The sequence below is a fragment of the Papilio machaon genome, chromosome 21 (assembly GCF_912999745.1).
Source record: "Papilio machaon chromosome 21, ilPapMach1.1, whole genome shotgun sequence".
Classification (NCBI taxonomy): domain Eukaryota; kingdom Metazoa; phylum Arthropoda; class Insecta; order Lepidoptera; family Papilionidae; genus Papilio; species Papilio machaon.
In genome coordinates this window covers 3,313,883-3,332,710 of record NC_060006.1, presented here as the reverse complement: position 1 = coordinate 3,332,710, position 18,828 = coordinate 3,313,883, and the positions used below count along the sequence as shown (strand labels likewise).

General features: G+C 34.0%; 2 protein-coding genes across 2 annotated transcripts; both read left to right on the top strand.

Annotated features, from left to right (window-relative positions):
* Window positions 1–382: 382 nt before the first annotated feature.
* Window positions 383–2,572, top strand: LOC106712611 (fatty acid-binding protein 2). The gene is made up of 4 exons (XM_045683340.1): window positions 383–452; window positions 1,101–1,267; window positions 1,882–1,989; window positions 2,519–2,572. Exons 1-4 carry the CDS (start codon window positions 383–385, stop codon window positions 2,570–2,572), a joined length of 399 nt encoding a protein of 132 aa, XP_045539296.1.
* A 2,869-nt stretch (window positions 2,573–5,441) lies between these two features.
* LOC106712601 (nose resistant to fluoxetine protein 6) lies at window positions 5,442–17,760 on the top strand. The gene is made up of 13 exons (XM_045683339.1): window positions 5,442–5,529; window positions 8,503–8,639; window positions 11,819–11,952; window positions 12,522–12,733; window positions 13,477–13,670; window positions 13,993–14,156; window positions 14,460–14,645; window positions 15,047–15,223; window positions 15,479–15,629; window positions 15,992–16,175; window positions 16,648–16,790; window positions 17,054–17,188; window positions 17,446–17,760. Exons 1-13 carry the CDS (start codon window positions 5,442–5,444, stop codon window positions 17,494–17,496), a joined length of 1,956 nt encoding a protein of 651 aa, XP_045539295.1. The 3' UTR covers window positions 17,497–17,760.
* The last annotated feature ends 1,068 nt before the right edge of the window (window positions 17,761–18,828 follow it).

Below are 18,828 nucleotides of genomic sequence, written 5' to 3'. Positions count from 1 at the left end.
ACACAATACTTCAAAATAAAGTAAAGACATAGCGTGAGTGAATAACATGGACTATGGACTTCTATTTGTACATATATATACACGTACATACACGTCGGTTTAGCAAAAGCAGTACCTTCCAGTATTATACTATACCTTTTTGTAGCATTTGCCTTTAAAAATATTATCCAGTGAGAGTTTTCAAGATTTAGTTTAGTTAATAATTTTTATCACATCATCGACACCCCGTTATAAAAATGATTCATGTGAATTTATAATTTGCGCTATCATTTTGCTATCTATATAGCAGAGTGGTTATATAGGTCGATTATCGACATTTTCATTTAGTAGTTGTTCAAATTCAGTTCCGAGTTCACAATCGCTAAAAAATATTTAAAAAAAAATGGCGTTCGCAGGGAAAGTCTACGTACACGACAGAGACGAGAATTTCGAAGGCTTTGTTGCTACTTTGGGTCTGTATACTCTAATTTGATCACTTAAAATCTTTAATTCTTCTTTCACTTAAAATCAGTTTCCTATCGTTCAAAATTTTTTAAAAATAATTTATAAAAGTTTCCACTGCAGTAAGATTTGTACGATTAATTGTGATGTTGTTATTTTTTCGCCTCTTTCAATATTTCTCACAAAAATGTTATGATAAATAATAGTAGATTAAAATTAGCCCAGACAATTGAATTGTATTGAGACGTAACTCGTCAAAACTTTATACTTATGTTATTTTTTTAGTTTTTTTTCATAACTACATACGTACATTATGATTGAGTAATCATTTTGTTTAATTCCGCGCGGACAATTTCGCGGTCTAAAGCTAGTCATGTATAAATCGATTGAATATAATATGATCACCTGTTGTAATATTTTATCACAAGATGATTATTCTAGAAAAAATGACTCACGGTGGTATAACTCTATTTTCGACAAATTGTTTGTCGGATCTATTATGAGTAACAGTGTCCAAATATGCTTGTGTACATACTTTCCAATAATCCTGCTGAAAAAGGGAATTTAAATCAAACTTTTATCCATTTTTTTGTGTTGAAAGATTATACTAATTATAACGGTATTAAAATTTGATTACTAAAATAATTAAATATTTCCAGGCTTATCAGAGGATAACCTACAAAAACTAAAAAACTCCAAACCCAAATACAAATTAGAGAAAAATGGTGACACTTACACTATGACGACATTCTCTGACAAGTACAACAGAGTCAGCTCCTTCAAGCTCAACGAGGAGTTTGACGAGGCGGTTGTAGACGGACGCAATGTAAGTATTTACACGCACAGGAAGAGAATATCTCCCCTTACTCCGACAAATCCCCATTCTCTTTCCATCCTTACCTTTATAAGAAAAGAGTGGGAAGAGGACTAAAATTAGGCCTCCGGCACCAAACTCACTCACATTGCACCTGGCGAGCCGACTCATTCGTGCACCTGATGTTGTTGCTGGCGTCTACCACGGTTGTGAAACACTATTTACCACATAACTGTCTAAAATATCTTTATCTCACAATTTCCACTACATAAATGAAAGTCGCAATGTCCACTGTATTATAGAATTATACGTACCTCTGTTTACAATTTCGGCGTTGGTTTTCAAAATTTCTTGCAATGCTTAGTAACTTCTCTTACATATTTTATGACGCTATAAAAGTTGAATTCCTTTTTTTTACACTAAACTTATCTACCTTTTATACTAAACAGTCGCAAAACGAGCAAACGTCCACCTGATTTCGCTAAAATAGCGAAGCTTATAGACATCTTCAGCCCACAGACAGTTAACGCAAGTTCGGTTCAAGAGTTATGTTCTTGATTGCCTCTGTTTAGGATACTGTACAGACGTTATTGAACTTATTATAATTTAATGTATACCTTTTCAAGGCAAAGACAACCTTCAGTCTTAACGGTAACACCCTTACGCAAGTCCAGAAGTTCAATGAGGGCACCGTAACTACAAAGAGGGAATTCTTTAATGACAAAATGATCGTGGTAAGCTTTTTATCTTTTTATATGTTATGTCTGAGAAACAAAAAGTAACTTTACGCGTTATTCCTCTTTTTGTGATGACGAATAGTTTATGTATTTTTTTAAAAGTTGTTAATCCTAGACGAAAAGAGTTTTGTAGTTTCGTAAGGCCCTTCGTACACAAGGCAACGTCAATCTTCGAAGCCTAGTCTCAAAACCCGATTGGATAGATTGTCGTAAAAAGAGTTGCTGCGATTTTCAAGATGGCGCAGCAAATCTATACAATTGACATGTAGTCAATTTACGTTGTCTTGTGTACGAAAGGCCTAAGAGATTGCTTCTTATGTACAAAATAATTAATTTTATGAACCCCTGTCTCAATAATAAGAGCAAATAAATATTTTCAAATATTTCAACTAACAACAAACAGCAGGAAAATAAAAAATAAAAACATTTAATCTCCTCCTATAAATACGAAAACACGAAAAATTAATGTTAAAGTAACATTTATTTTTCGTTATTACGTTTTTCCTAACCGTCATTTTTATTTCAGACAATTAACAGAACTGGCTGGGACGGTACAGCGACCAGATATTTCAAAGTTTAATGTCTAATTTAATCACTAATTTATTTTCTTTATAATATCATTAATAAAACTTTCAAAACTATACATTTTACAAGCTTTTATTTCTTTCTCCCTTTACAAATCTCTGTTTACCTAATTTTTGTAGTGTAATTTAATCCAACACAAGACTTGAACCGTGCAATAAAATAAATATACATTGCCCTATTTTTTATTTCTATTGTACTTCAATTATGTAATTTTGTCTATAAAATGAAGTGAATTTAATAACATGGATAGGTAATATTATAAAGTAAGTAATTTGAGAAAATGGTTATCAACTGCCGTACTAAAAATCGCTTAATCAATGAGGGCGCTCCTTAGTGTAATTTTTACCTGTCCTAGTACTATAATAGCGACTAACAGGCTAGGTAGGGACTAACGAGTACTACTGTGAGTCTTAATTTAATGCACCCCTACATCATTTTCTAGTACGATATGCAAGTGTGACATATCTGTAAAATTGCATTTTCCTGGTGTACAGATTACTGCAATTGTAAGCAGAGCGTGAACCTCGGACACTATAACCGGTCCCGCTGTGACGTAATCGATGTTTAGCTTGCGACAGTCAGAATTAGCTCCTAGTGATGTCTATTGATGTTCGTTCACATCATTCCAAACATTCGTCATTCATCATTCAATCATTCGTTATCTGTCATCCGTCATTTGCCGTTCATTTACCTTCCTCCCCGGCTTCCAATATATTTATTTATTCAGTAACGTATGGCTTTACATATTAATAGCAGTAGTATAAAAAATATAATTTTGTTGTATTTAGACGAAAATAACGAAGACAAAATACGGTTTTGAATATATCAATGTCGAAGTTAATGTTTGCGTTGGTACAGCAAAATGCGTGGGGCTATGAAAACCAGTTAAACAGACAGATTGATTCCAAAAATTTAAACTATTTGAATTTAATAGACTTAGTTTTTTCTTTTTTTATATTTTCAAAGCGTAGATATATAAACTATAGATGGAGTTATCATAAAAGTTTGACGTGTAATCGAGTATCAATTTTAGAATTGTGATTTTGTATTGCAATGACAACACAGAGGGTATTTACCCTACAAACAGGACATCTTTTCGGGGGAAAATTTGGAGTCCTTAATGCCACACTTTTGTACTACGGATTAAGTATTTATCTTACTAATATTATAAATGCGAATCTTACTAATATTATAAATGCGAATGTTTAGATGAAAGAATGGATGTTTGTTTGAAGTTATCTCCGGAACGGCTCAACGAATCTTGATTAAAATTTATCATAGATGGATTTATAATATAGTCTGGAAGAATACAGAGGCGATTTATTAGGGGTTTTTTAATTCTGCGCGGATGGAGTCGCGGGCGACAGCTAGTAGATTATATATCATTGATTCCAAGTTATTCATCTTACCTTTTAGAAAGTCCTTGGTACAACATAAACCTTATTATTTATATCTTGGCCTTCTTACAACTATTAAAGGATTTTATTAATTTAAGCTTAATAATATTTTATCAAAAAAATTATGTATTTATTATATTCATATTATGTAAATATAATAAATATATGTGTATATATATATCGGTAGTGTTTATGTAAGAATGGCTATATTGAATTTTAGTCCGCTGTTTATAGCTGATTTAATGGCCCAACGGAGAAAGGGAAATGCGCGCAGCGAGTTATGCGGTGCTGATTATTGTTATTGCATATTCTGCTTTAATCATTTCATGGTGTGTTATGTAAGACATACAAATTAATATAAATATATATCACACTGATATTATAAATGCGAATGTTTAGATAGTTGGATGGATGGGTGTTTGTTTGAAGGTATCTCTTGAACAGCTCAACTGATTTTGATGAAATTTGGCACAGATATAGAACATAGTCTGGAAGAACACATAGGCTATTTATCACGTTTTTTTTAATTCCGCGCGGACGGAGTCACGAGCGACAGCTAGTTATATCCATAAATGGAAAAAATAATAATTTATATGATGTCTATGATTATAGAACAGCAGATATTTAAGAATCTTTAGGCCCTCCTAAGTCATTAGGTGACTATCCAAAATCCAGTAGCTAATTTATACAAAGGTGTTTGTATAGAATATTTAAGTAAACAAAGGCTAATCGAAATATTAGTAATCCAAAATTCTTACATAAGTACCTCACAATTGTTAAATAAACAATTTCAACATTTTACGCAATATCAATTATTTTGCAGCTTACAAAATTTGTTAAAGTTCATGTAAGACAAATGTCACATAAAAGAGTAATTTGATAAAAGATAAAGTTAAGCCCGTGAACCTTTGGATTAGTTATTAATCATAAACCAATAGGCCCGATATTGGCACACTTTTCAAACTTTAAGATTGCTTGTACGGAAATTATATTTGTTAGCATACACCCTAGTCTACCTTCCTCCTTTTAACTTTTAAGCCATTTTGTCATCTCTGTTTTTTTAAAGTCTTTAATTTAATAACTAAAACAATTCTAACCACATAATTGTATTAGGCAGACACGTTTTTCTTTTCACGCCTTTTCCACGTATTTGAATTCAGTTTTTTTGGAATAACCGCTATTTTTACCTTCTTTTCGTTTTCCTTGATTAATTTACTTAACCTTCCAACTTAAATGATTAATTTATTGCTGATAATGTCAAACCTCAATGCAATAAGCAATGTTGTGTTACGCAATAATCTATTAATTTTACGAGATAAATCAAGGACAATAAGCTTTTACAAATTTACAAAATTAAGTAAAACCTTCTATAGTATGATATTTAATTATTTGATAATACTGTTGTGTATATTGTGAAAGGCAAAGGCATCGAATTGTAGTTGAATGCACCATCGGCCAGTCAGCGCCATGTCGCCGCGAGTGGTCATCGTTCTTGCGGTACTAGTCGTCGCCTTTGCCGACGACGGTCAAAATGATATAATCTATCAACTTACTGGTACGAAGTGGAAGTATTCTCTTTTATAAAAAAAAAAGTTTTCTAATCTGGCTGAATCGTGTTACGGTGTGATAAATAAATCAGCTCTTTTTGATTATGTTTATGGTTTTTCATCTGTGGTAACGGAGTGAAATTTGGCGCGCTTTTTATGGATATTTTTTTTTTATAGATTAAGTTATTACGTTTTCAAATCTTTGTGTTCTGGTAAGGTTTTTATTTTTCACGTTATTGCATGTGACGACTATTATTTTTGTAGTAACTAAATTTTTGTAATATTTTACCTTTTTCAGTGCAGATTTGGTTTAAAAAATCGATCATTTACATAACAACTAAGTATTTTCAATAAAGTATACTTAGTTATTTTATTTTCATTGATTTTATTCCTTTCAAGAAACATACACGTATGCTTACAAAACACAAACTAAACAGTAAAAGGAGTTAAGCGATTTTCTAATTATGTTTAATTTAAATATCAATTTGATAGTGCAAGTAATTCTAAATTAAAAAGTAGTGAATCTTACTGCTGCATACATTAGCTATCTTCCAGTAAAAGTCCCGTCAAAATCCAGCTGTTTCGGAGATTACCCGGAGCAAAGATGGACTTATGGACAGACAGGCAGACAGACATAACAAAATAAAAAAATGGTTTTTCATTATAATTAACAGAAGTATACACATCATGTGTACGAAAATAGTTTTTTTTTCTACATAAAACAAAGACAATCCAATTTTTTTATAATATGAGTATCGATGAAGGATCTCAAATATGTGAATTAAAAGGTTTGGCTAAAATCTTTCCTATCAAGCAAAAATTAATAAGTGTCAACTTTCCATTCAACAAAATGTAAGGGAAACGTTTTTTGCAATTCGTGACTTTTTGAGTACTCCAAACATGGCAGGTGCAATAGAAATTTCTGATCAGTATTAGGAACAGGATCGATTGGCAAAAAAAAACTGGTGTAAAATGGCTATTTTCTTGCTAACTGAACATCTTATTTGAAAATCAGTGAATGGGGAGAATTCCATAAAAAAATTAAGAATAATCTCTTAAGAACATTTTCGTATAACTACAACGGATAAGGTACTTCCACTTACTGTCCCGCTGATATTTCTCACCCTGAAAGTTTATTTATTAATAATAACTCATTCATACATATATTTGTAAATCGATACCTTTTTGGTAGCAAACAAAACAATACTAAAGTTAAGAGAATGCAATCATCGCAATTGAAATGGTTTTTCATTTAAATATCATCGTATTGTTCTTTGTTTGTGGCGCTGTTTTCTTTGTGTTTGTCAACTTTGGCTTTGCTAACCACAATAGCAAGGAATCATTTAAAGTTGGTCTGATAGGATTCAAGACTAGAGCGATAGAGGTACAGCTTTTTTGGTCAAAACGAGAAAACTCTTGCTCTAATCTAATTAAGTGCCGGTAATATCAACTATTATTCTATTATTTAAAATACAAATTTTTTTTAACGCTTTCACGCTTTAAAGAATTAAATATGTGTGAAACACTGCCGATAACAGCACTATGTCTATTATATACATGTTATATTTTTATACATGGAAATCTGAACCCAATGCCTGATTTTTTTGGCTCTGGGCGTGAGTTGTGTTTTTGTTTTTATTCTTCAAATTTTCAATTGAAATATCTTCAATGAATTTCAACCGGTCTATAAACTCAAATCGTATCACAATCCACTTTTTTAAGGTAAAAAGTAGGTCAAAATAAGTTAAAATGAAACATTTCGTTAAGAATTGCATAAATTTGGGCAAAGTTCTTAATCAGACGGATCGGAGACGGCATATCCAGGGCACCTCGTGCATTGCGTAATACACTTTCTACCGTATGTTTGTTTAAATAATTTGATCTAGTAGATGTAATAAAAATTTAGGTCACCTATAATTGCTAGCAAGAAGACTAGGTTTACTTATATGACAATAACCGTCTTATCGTAATTGTCAATCACATCAAAACTAATAAAATATTTTTTGGTTTACTTTACGCCCACTGCACAAATTTTGTCGATAACAAGATGGCGATTGTCAAATATTCGTGCTAGGTCCAAAGTCAATCACAGATAAAAAAGTTAAGAGTAAAATATATTGTTAGATCTAACAATTGTGGAAAACTAATATCTTAATATACAGAAGAAAACTCGAGTGAAATAGTAATTAGTAATTATCTGCCACAATTTGTCATCGACATGGACACGATAATTTTAAATTGATATTTATACTAAATGTTTTTATTATCTTTCGATTTCCGTTTGAACTTCAAACATCGATCGGAAGAGCATTGTTGTATCAGAGGCCGGGACATTGACACTGCATTCTTGTTTTGTAGCCTAATTATATTAATAACTACATCAAATAATATTTATTCAATTACCAGTAAGGGTTTTATGGCTACACTTTTATACATTTTTGGCTACACTTTTCTATACTTAACAAATATCTCCGCGATATTTGGACCTCGTGTTAAATGTTAATTATGTTGAGGGTCAAGGTCATTTGCCAAAAAAGTGCCCAAATGTGCCATTTTTTCTGAACGCGCGGTAAAGTTAAATCTAGGTAATATATAAAATTCTCGTGTCACAGTTTTCGTTTCCGTACTCCTCCGAAACGGCTTGACCGATTCTCATGAAATTTTGTGAGCATATTCAGTAGGTCTGAGAATCGGCCAACATCTATTTTTCATACCCCCCCCATTTTTTTACTGCGCGCGGACGGAGTCACGGGCGACAGCTAGTAGTATATAAGTAAAAGCAAGAGCGATGCATTTACCAATAAATTGTTTAACTAATCTGAAATCAGTACTTCTGATTTTATAATTTTTATCCGTTCTGTCAAATCGGTGGTGGTCATCAGACATCAGTGATGCGCTTTACAAGCCCTCGCCACTCCTCATTTCACCCAAATTGGTGCAAGAGAACTTTCATAGCCTTAAATGTAGCGATTTGTTCACAGATGAGGAGTACTATGAGATGCCACATCTCTTCCACCTAGACGAGTACGATGGTTGCTTAGCAACAGGAGACGTCTACTGCCTCGGGAGCTTCGAGCTAACCGCCGATAAAGACAATAAACTCTTCCATACTATGCAGGTGAATGTCAATTTTAATCACATTGACTTAAGATTAAAAGTTCTTTTACATGAGTAGACAAGTCTTATGCCGCATTCAGAGTCATTAAGTTATAACTAAGGGAGGAATCCATAGAGTAGATTTAATATCAGCATCACTCTGAGTGCGGTTGTTAAAGATTTTCTGTATACCTATTGTCTATCTTACTTTTATAGTGCGTCTATTTAAGGATGATTAGTTTGACAATTCTTTTGAAAATTCACAAGAGATGGATTGAGTAAAATCAGTTAGGTATCTTTTCTATTTTCGATGGTTATTCTCATAGATCTTGCAATCGAAAATTTCGTGATTATTGGTTCTGAATTACAATATAAATAAAATGTTTCTTTCTATTTCAACATTATTTTTCTAAACGAAAAAAAAAATATAACATTAAACAAAAAATTGAGGTGTTGAAACAAAAAAAAAGTATGTGATTTTTTTTGGGTTAATTGTATAATACATAGCCAATAACTGTAAGAAATTAAAAAGTAATTTTTTCGATTCATTTTATTACAAGACTAATACTCGACGTCCATTAAGTACAACAATAATCCTCGTACAAAATTAATTCGATACTTCATAGGCGCTAGTTGTTAAACTAATTATCCTTAAATAGACACTATAAGGAAATTAAACTTTGAGAGCAATACACAATCACTTCCTGAATCTGGCGTGACGTCAGAAACGATATTATATTTATTATTTTACAATATTTAAAAAATAACAAACTAAAATAACAAGTGATAGTAAACAAACATGTTGTAGCGGAAAATCACCAAAGTGATTGCATCTACGCATGAAATAACATATTAATAAAAAGTCCTCTTTTCAGAGTCAAGGCCTATTAAATAAATATAATATTGAACTTTATTCCATAAACAATTGCGTCAGAGAGTCACAGCTCGAAATAACATAACAATAATCGTGTAAAACATTGCTACCAATATAAAGAAAACATACAGACGAATTGAGAACCTCCTTGTTTCATTAAATATTGTGTATTATAAGTATGATTAGTTTGATAACTGATGCTTATGGTGTATCAAATTAATTTTGTATGCGGATTAATGTTGTACTTAGTGAACGGTTGTCTTAGTCAGAGCTTAAGTGCATAGCGAACAACTATGAACCATTAATAATCGATCTTTTAGTAAAATTCAAAGAAATAGAAAGTACTATAATTTAGATATTATTATTACTTTTTGATTTTATTACAATTTTATTTGGCTATGTATCGAACTTAAATAGACAATAATCCAATTCGAACTATTGAAAAATTGAACTACGAGTAGAATTAAATTTACCATATCATAGTAAATATGTCATAGTATTAACAACTATGCCACGCTAATTGTGGTACTTAATAATTTGATGAAAATTTGAAAATTAACTCACGAAACTTTGTAAACAAAGTCACATCGACGCAATAAATCTAAGTAAATCTGAACTTCGCCTTGTAATTTTTTATAAATGATAAGTTTGTAAATGGAATATGCATCATCCAAAATTCTGTCTGGTGTCAGGTTGCTCTAGTACTTTTCTTAATTGCAACTTCAACTGGTTTTCTTTTCATTATAGTTTATCTTTAAATATCAATTAAAAAGGCAACTTTGATTACGTTCGTAATTCTATGTATTTCTTCGATTTCGTACTAGGGACTGTCGAGAGTGAAAGGAGTTAGGGCATTTGGTAGGAGGAAGTCAATGACCGCGGTTTCTGTGTCACGAAGTAGCAACGTGATGATGTGATCTTGATTTTTTTTTATAATCGGGTCAAAAAATTCTACGCTGCCATATTTTAATGCTTTGTCTTAATGCTTTTGTTAACGTGTGAATCTATTGACCTGAAATGTTGAGTTCGTATTAAACAAATAAGCCATTATTGATTTGTTTTCGGGGTAATTTGATGCGAATAACGCTGCCTTATTAATACTAAACCATAATGTGTAAGCTTTGCGTGTTTTTTCTTGTATTTTTTGTTACAACTTATGAACCTAGTTTCGTTTTAAAATTATTATCAATTAAATTTACATAAACATAAGTGGCACAGTTTTAAAACACGCATCAATTGTTAACCTATTTTTAAGCAACATACTGAACTGATAAGCGAGAGCTGGATAAGCAAGAAACCGTTAGAGTCATAGTCGGGTCCCGATGGACAATCTCCATAAGCGAGAAATTCGGGTTAAAAAAAAACCACTCTGAGCGAGAAAAATTTCTCCTTCTTCTCTAAATATCCTTCGATTTTTACAAAAGGTAAGGGTAACTTATATAGGATATCTAATTTAGTAAAAAAATATGTTGAGCTTTTCCCCAAATAAAAATTTCTATAGTAAAAAAACATGTTGAGCTTTTCCGCAAAATAAAAATTTCTATAACATCTGGTAATACATATTAATCTTAGAGGTAATTAATAGTTACTTAAGTTAAAAACAAACATCCCACAATTACTTAACCAGTTAAAAATTATCTAGGCTGCAAAACCATTGACCCAGTCCAGCACCAGTGTGATAACATCTTGCAATAGTTTACGTAAATCTATAAAAGCGTTCTATAGCGGACGAGCTGTGAACGACATGCCGAATTATGTTATATAATACATGGGAAAATTAACTAGTTTAATTGTTTGTTTTTAAGTTTTACGTTGATACAATTCTAATTAATAATTATATTGTATTATGAGTTTTTATAATTTTTCGATAATAATTGGGTTATAGTGCTGATCATACTGCCATCTCTTGGAGTCTCAACTTAAATAACTTTGATTTCTCATTTCAAACTTTAACTTACACTTTAAAACATTATAAATAATTGTTTTTTCTTTTATCACTAAATGTAAAATCAATTTAAAAAGTAAAAGTAATATGGGGAAGGGATTGGCTTCTGAAACACAAGGCTTTGCCCTAATTCAGGCATCAAGGCTCCCACATAATTGTGTGTGAGTGTTACAATAAAGCATTATTATTATTACTTCATAAATATTGTAAATAGCGTCCATAACTTGAAATAATTTGAAAACCATTGTTAATAGTCAATGATGACGGTAATATGACGTAACGTTAAAAAGTTTCAACAAATATTTTAGTATTCACTGGCTGGCTAGTTTTTTTTTTCTTGATCTTCTTGATCTTGATTTAGAACTAAGTATATTTTTAATAGCGCTACTCAGCTAATTGGGTGGATAACTTCAACCACACGCGACTGCACCGCGGCCTGTGCTTGAAGCGAAGCTGCGCTGAGCACTCCCCGCCGCCGCTGTCCCGCCCCTCAACACATGAAGAACTGCAAGCCTGGTATTATAGATGTATTTAATTCATAATAATAATGTTTTCATTTATTTTGGGGGTTCTTAACTTTCGCGAGAGGTTGCGCAGACCACAATTTTAGGTGTAGCAAGGCGGAACGGGATGCGTGAGAGGGCACTGCACAGCGCGCCATGGGGCCGCCAAGAATATAAGATAAGAATTATACCCACACAAGTGCTGCATGTTCAACCAAAATTGTATTCTGCGCAGCAATTTGTGATATGTTTCGAGCCGCTATAATATTTGATATCCCCTGTTATACAAATATCAAAGAATTCTGCAGCAGTGCTAATAACGGCTCCATTAAAACTTCAATAGTCTAAAAGTCGCTAAAGAAACTTTTAATGTAAAACCTGAGCGTATTCTTTAATTCTTTCTCGTTTGAGTATGTAACCTCTTTCAAAAAAGTTTTAGATTTCATTGTTTGAATACGAAAACGTATACCTAATTAAAATCCTTTACTTCACTACGTTCATATAATATATACCGGCCTAAGACATTTTCCGAAACTCCACCACTCTAAATAGTAAAATTTTACGTACTTGTTTATCCTTTAGGTTTTCATCATGTGTAAACGCAACAATGCAACGAGGTTATAATCTCCGTGCTCATCTATATCAGCTTGACTACTGCAAGACGAGTGCTGCAAGATCAGGTGGCCCGTTGTCTGCTAGTGAAAAGGGCTTTGCAGCCGCCCTTGCAGCGGTGCTCGCGCTGGCGGTAGTCAGTACTACCCTGGATTTTGCACTGTCTGATGACGCGAAAAAAAGTAAGGCACTTTAATTCTGGTTACTTCTTAAAGTGTCCCTTACACTTGAAGACCATAACCATATAAAGTTTATCGTTGTTTTATTTAATGAGAACTCACAAAATTTCAATTTCAAATTTCATAACCGATATTGACCATAGATAGGTAAATCATTTGTTTATGATACTGGCACGTTTTTAAATTGACAACATTAATTCCAAAAATAAAGTTACAAATTCAAATCACGTTCGATAACGGCCAGTGATAAATCGAAGGATTTTTTTTTCGAATATCTGGCACGAGTGGCCGGCGGGCAGTGCAACTCTTAACGTTAGATAACCGTCGCCGGCCGCGATTGGGAAACGCGTATCCGCACCAATATACTATCACAGATTTCTCTATACCACTCCTAATTAGGAGAACCGTAGGCAATATTTAGTAAGTTCTATAGACGAAGCACGCCTGTGTATAAAATAAGATATCTTTGAAAAAAACAATACTTGTTTGGCAAATTCAAAAATGTTACATGAGCACAATGCTCTTTGTTTGATGCCTGTGTCAAAAAATTAATCGTTTACACTTTGTATGTCTATTACTTGGTAACTTCGCTCCTAGACCAGCAATCCTGGTAGACCGATTTCAATGAAACGTTTTTTTGTTCGCAAATCGTTTTCGTAAAGCATGTCACATGGTCCCTTTAAAGAAAAAATATTTTTGAAAGTTTGTACGAATAATGAAGAAGATAATGCAGTGTTATCTTTCAGGTGCAGGCTGGGCACTCTCCTGGTCGTTGCGTCAGTCATGGCGCACGCTGACAGCGCCTCCGCCCACGCCAGCCGACTGCGACCTCCGAATATTTGATGGTCTCCGGGTCTTCTGCATGTTCTGTGTCATCATAGAACACGTCTGTTGGCTCTCCACGCTATCCTATCTCGCTGATACCAGGTTCACAGAACAGGTGAGTTAGTCAGGATGGCGTGAGTTATATAAATGATAATTTTGTTCAACAAAATGTAAGTACTTTGAATTCATATCTGTTACAGTAAGTACGTATAAATTTAGCGGATAGATAAATCTAGTAGGAGGACCACGTACTGTAAAAAGCATTAAGAAAGACCTGCATTGGCATGATACAAGTTTATGATGAATTTGAATTCTTATTACAGTTTAGCTTAAACCTTAATACGATTAAAATTGTATGGTTTAATTTCGTTTTAATTCAGGTTAAAAAATAAGTCATTAAACATGATAAATATGTATAACTTGAGACATCTTAACAGACTCGTCGCGCAACTGATGTAATGCTGATGACGAACAGTACGCTGGTGGTGCAGATCTTCTTCATTATGTCCAGCTTCCTTCTCGCTCATAAGCTGCTGCAAGATCGGTCCCATCTACCGCCGATACGGACCTTCATTCAAACAATGTTTAATAGGATTATAAGGTATCATTCGTATAAATCATAAGGTTTGCAAATCACACAGTCTCAATTAACCTGGGTAAACCCCCCCCCCCTCCTCAAGACATGGTACAAGAAGGAGCCGTAGAATAATCGTCTAGGGCGCTAGTACTACTATAACCAGCTCTGGCCATACGATATATTACTCTTAGTTCATCCGGTGCCGGTATCACTAGTTTTAGAACCGTACTCCTTTGTCCTTGAGTTCTTATGCAGAGTGAGTGTTGAATACACTCGGTGAATATCTCAAGAAAGTTTTAACAATTTAATAGGATGATTAAATTGTAGATTAAGTCCGAGTTACTTCGCGGTGGTGTGGTTCGCGGCGAGCTGGTGGCAGCGGCTGGGACACGGGCCGCAGTGGGACCCCCTGGTGGGGGCCGAGGCCCAGATCTGTAGGAACAAGTGGTGGACCCATCTTCTTTACCTCAACAACGTCATCTATCCAGATGATAAGTGTCTCATACAGACTTGGTGAGTAGATTCTTTGAAACAATTCAAATATCTTTCTGACTCATCATCATCATCATCATCAACCTGCCCTTATCCCTATGTAGGGTCGGCACAGTATGTACTACTCCTCCATACATCTCTATCAGCCGTCATATCTGAATTTACCCCCTTCTTACGCATATCCTCTTTCACACAATCCATCCATACTTTCTTTGGTCTTCCTCTACCTTTATAGCCATCCACATTCAATCTCATTACTTTTTTGTTTTTATTTTATGTATTTAAATATCTTTCTGACTACAAATTAATTAACTTCCAGGCGACCTATGATTGTTTTATTTTTAACTGAAATTACAATTTTACAAATGTAAGGATATTTTATACGAGATAATCAAGAATCAACTGTTTCCGTCTATCTGTAGGTACTTAGCGGCGGACACTCAGCTATACGCATTAGCGTTGGCAATGACACTACTGCTTCGCAACCGCAGAGGAACTACAGTGGTGCTAGCCACTTTACTGCTCATTGCTACTGGAGTTACCTTCGCCCTCGCGTACATCTGGCATCTCGTGCCTACGTTTATAGTGCATAGGCCGGAGTAAGTGATTTTTGTAAATCTATTTATTCCTGTTAAGTATGTTAAGATATATAGACAGACAATTTTATTAGACTTCTTTGAAGTGATGTGTATTCTTGATTAATTAATCCACCTGATAATAACTAAAGCAGTCGGTTTTAAGTTTACTGGTACCTTACAATATTTTAAACCTAGATATATGAATATCGGTTTGACATGACAAATGGAATTCCGTAACCTTTGTCTTCTTAGATTAGCATGAGTTCTTTTATTCAGATTAGTCCGCGCGATATACCATGGGGACGCGTCATTCAACGTGCTATACCAGTCGCCGTTGGGCAACGCGGCGGGCGCGCTGTGCGGCCTGCTACTTGCGCACGCGCACCACGCGCTGCGACGTGCAGGACTGCAGCCGCAGAACTGTCAGGTAAACCTCCTAAAGAATAATGTTACTTCGGCGAGGTCAAAACAAACACTTTAAGATCCGCCTGAGACATTTTTACAGCAAGATTGGATATTTGTACCGAAGGCAAAGGAGGATGTCAGCCAAACTCACTAATTACTTATTCGGTGGAAATTTTACTAATTCCGCAATATTTATCAAAAACAAGATCTTTTACTTGGATATTTTTCGGACCGTTCTCTAGGATCATCAAGAATATATTGATTACAGGAATAAAAAAACGATGCAAGTTTTATGACTACAGTATCGCCATTGTCTCCAATCCTGCTAGTCTCCTAATACTGGATCTTGGTCTGGGTTGTAATGTATGTGTGTGACATTTGCAGGTGTTCCGCTGGGTGTCGGTGTGCGCGGCTCCGGTGGCGCTGTGGTGGGCGGCGCTGTCCCCGCTGCTGGTGCCGGCGGGCCCGCCGCCGCGCGCAGCCGCCGCAGCGCTCGCGGCACTCGAGAGGCCCGTGTTTGCACTGCTTGTGATAGTGGCATTACTCGGGGCTATCAATGGAGTCAAATGTACGACTTGTCTTGGAATCATATAAACATGCCCTTTTCTCTTCATTGTTTATTAGGTCTTTGTGCTGAACTCTCTTGCCTTTTTCTCTATCGCGCACTGAGTTTTTTTCACTATAAGAACTACAGGGAACTACTAGGAAAGCATAAATTTATTTACTAGTTGAGAAGAAAATCAATTGAAATAAATGAATATAACTGTCATTTTTTCACAAAGATTTGGCGAAAGTACGGACGCATAGGAACAGGAAATATCCTCATCCTGTGCGTCCCCTCTTCCGTTGATTAAAGGTGGGCATCTGCAATTGCAGATGTCCATTGGCAGCGGTCTCTTTACTATTTTGGCGAATTCTGGTGACCGCTTGCCACTTTACATTATTTTAAAAAAAACTCCTACTTTTGGATTCTTAATGTTCCTTATTAATTTGATAGTTAAAGTACAAAGTATCAGGGTAACATAACAGTTGTGTTGCAGCGCCGTGGCGTACTTGGCTGTCAGGTCGCGGCTGGGCGTTCTGCGCGCGGCTGTCATTTGGCGCGCTGCTGTTGCACATGCCGCTCAACAAGGCGTTGCTCGCCTCTAGACTAACTCCCATACAACTCGACAGACAAAACGCTGTACGTTACATGCACTCCTAGCCCTAGTAATAGCAAGGAAACTGAATCTAATTACAAACGATCTTTCTAGAACTTTGTTATTACTTTCAAATTCAAAAATAAGTGCTCGAGATCTAGTATCGTATACGCGAAATGTAGAAGTAAGAACTTCCCTCACCGTAGATTTATTGAAATAAATCTATCCTAAAGCACTCCTTAAACAAAAATTAAAAGTTTTTACTCAGAAACTGCACTCGCAGTTAATGGTTTTGTTTTACTTCCAGATATTTGAATGGTTTGGAGTAGCGGCCATATCTTACGCGGCAGCGTTTCCACTTGCTTTACTGGTGGAAATACCAGTACAACGACTGCATCGAGAACTGACAAAATCACAGCACAAGGCGAAGCAGGAACGACCGGTCAGTTTTGAAAATTCCTTTAATGAATGCTACAGCACTTAGAAATATTTTTCTTTATAGATGTACCTCCAACAGCGTAAAAACTCTAATAATTCTAATAAAAAAATCGAAACAATTCAGAGCATCTTATCCTATAGGTTTAATAAGTCTTTGGGCGTCCGTAAAATTAGTTTCAAGAGTAATCCTTATTCAATAGAAAACCGTCGCTCAAAGATTGAAAGTAATTCTTTTTTTTAAATAATTCTTTACATTTTCAGCCCCAGCACGTGCAGTTATCACAGAAACCAGAGAAGACTGATATTCAATAGTACAGCCGAACACAAAAGTGTTGCAGAAATAATAAGCTCAAACATTGATGATAGCATCAATAGTTCTGTAGCTATGTGCCATGTAGCTAGGCTACATGTTTTTGTAAATAGACTAATATTCGATGAGAATTGTGAGTATGACTCACATATTATAAGGTATTTATATCCCAATCCAAAATATGGTAAATAGAGAAACGTTAAAGTTCATAAATGGCGGCCATTACTTTTTTCCAGATATGTTATTTTAAAGAGTAAAGTAAAATTTTATATATGTGTACTAAATCAGAGATAAGGTATTAGAATTTAGTTTTAGTGTAAATTGTTCTTTGCATCGAAGTATGCAATTTGGGCTTTGATTGGGAAAAAGGGATACATACATTGGAATAGATAATATAATAGTTTGGGATTATTAATTTCAATGTAACTAACATTTATATAAAGGTTAGTATCCACTGTCGGAAAACCTGTATTACAATAATATTGTTATCTCTTTCAATCTCTTTAAAAAACAGAAAATAACTACATTTTATACAGGTTTCATGACATTTTAACTTCACGATGAAAATCTTTACTTATTTACTTAACAAGTATAATGTATATTTTTTTATATAACCTTTTAAATTATTACACTAGTAGTCTTTTATATTGATTATATAAATTAAACGATTGGACTAGTCATAATCTTGGTAAACTGAATTGCTCAATTTAGGTACTATAAGAGAGCTTAAAAAAGACAAAATATTTTAAACCTTTAAAAGATCTATACTTGTTTATGTGGACCATATAACAATAAATTTAATACATTATATATTATCTTCATACATGTTATCTTTATACTCATTTAATTGTGATGTTGCAAACAGTAAAATCTGGATAATTGAAAGTCCAAGAAACCGCACTTTTTCTCTAATAAATAAATTAATAAGGTTTGTCTCTAATAGTCATAGGGTGGTTGTCCATTAGGACTGGACAATGACTGTTTTTAGAGATATTTCTAGATTATTCAGGTTCAATTTCATAATTTATAAGAATTTACTTATCCTAAGGTGATTGTACATTCCGAATTTTAATTATTCTCATTCTAGTATATAAATAACTATAAATAATTTACATGAATGTTAAATAAAACTAAATTTATAAATTCATGTTAGAATTTTCAACATTTTCGGTAAATAAAATAAACAATATCAAATGTTGTATTTTTTATTGAAACTGCATCTTTAATACAACATATTTTTAAGACATCACATAAGACCATGAGCAAAATCCATGGTAAATTACACTTCAACAACACCACTCACAGTCACTTTTTGTATTTAAGATTAATTTTAA

Bases quoted from the DNA above. Each gene is read 5' to 3' on its own strand.
- LOC106712611 (XM_045683340.1), top strand. From the start codon at position 383: ATGGCGTTCGCAGGGAAAGTCTACGTACACGACAGAGACGAGAATTTC. The intron at 453-1,100 runs GTCTGTATACTC...AAATATTTCCAG, and splicing joins AGGCTTTGTTGCTACTTTGG to GCTTATCAGAGGATAACCTA. The intron at 1,268-1,881 runs GTAAGTATTTAC...TACCTTTTCAAG, and splicing joins CGGTTGTAGACGGACGCAAT to GCAAAGACAACCTTCAGTCT.
- LOC106712601 (XM_045683339.1), top strand. From the start codon at position 5,442: ATGTCGCCGCGAGTGGTCATCGTTCTTGCGGTACTAGTCGTCGCCTTT. The intron at 15,224-15,478 runs GTAAGTGATTTT...TCTTTTATTCAG, and splicing joins TTTATAGTGCATAGGCCGGA to ATTAGTCCGCGCGATATACC. The intron at 16,791-17,053 runs GTACGTTACATG...TTTTACTTCCAG, and splicing joins AACTCGACAGACAAAACGCT to ATATTTGAATGGTTTGGAGT.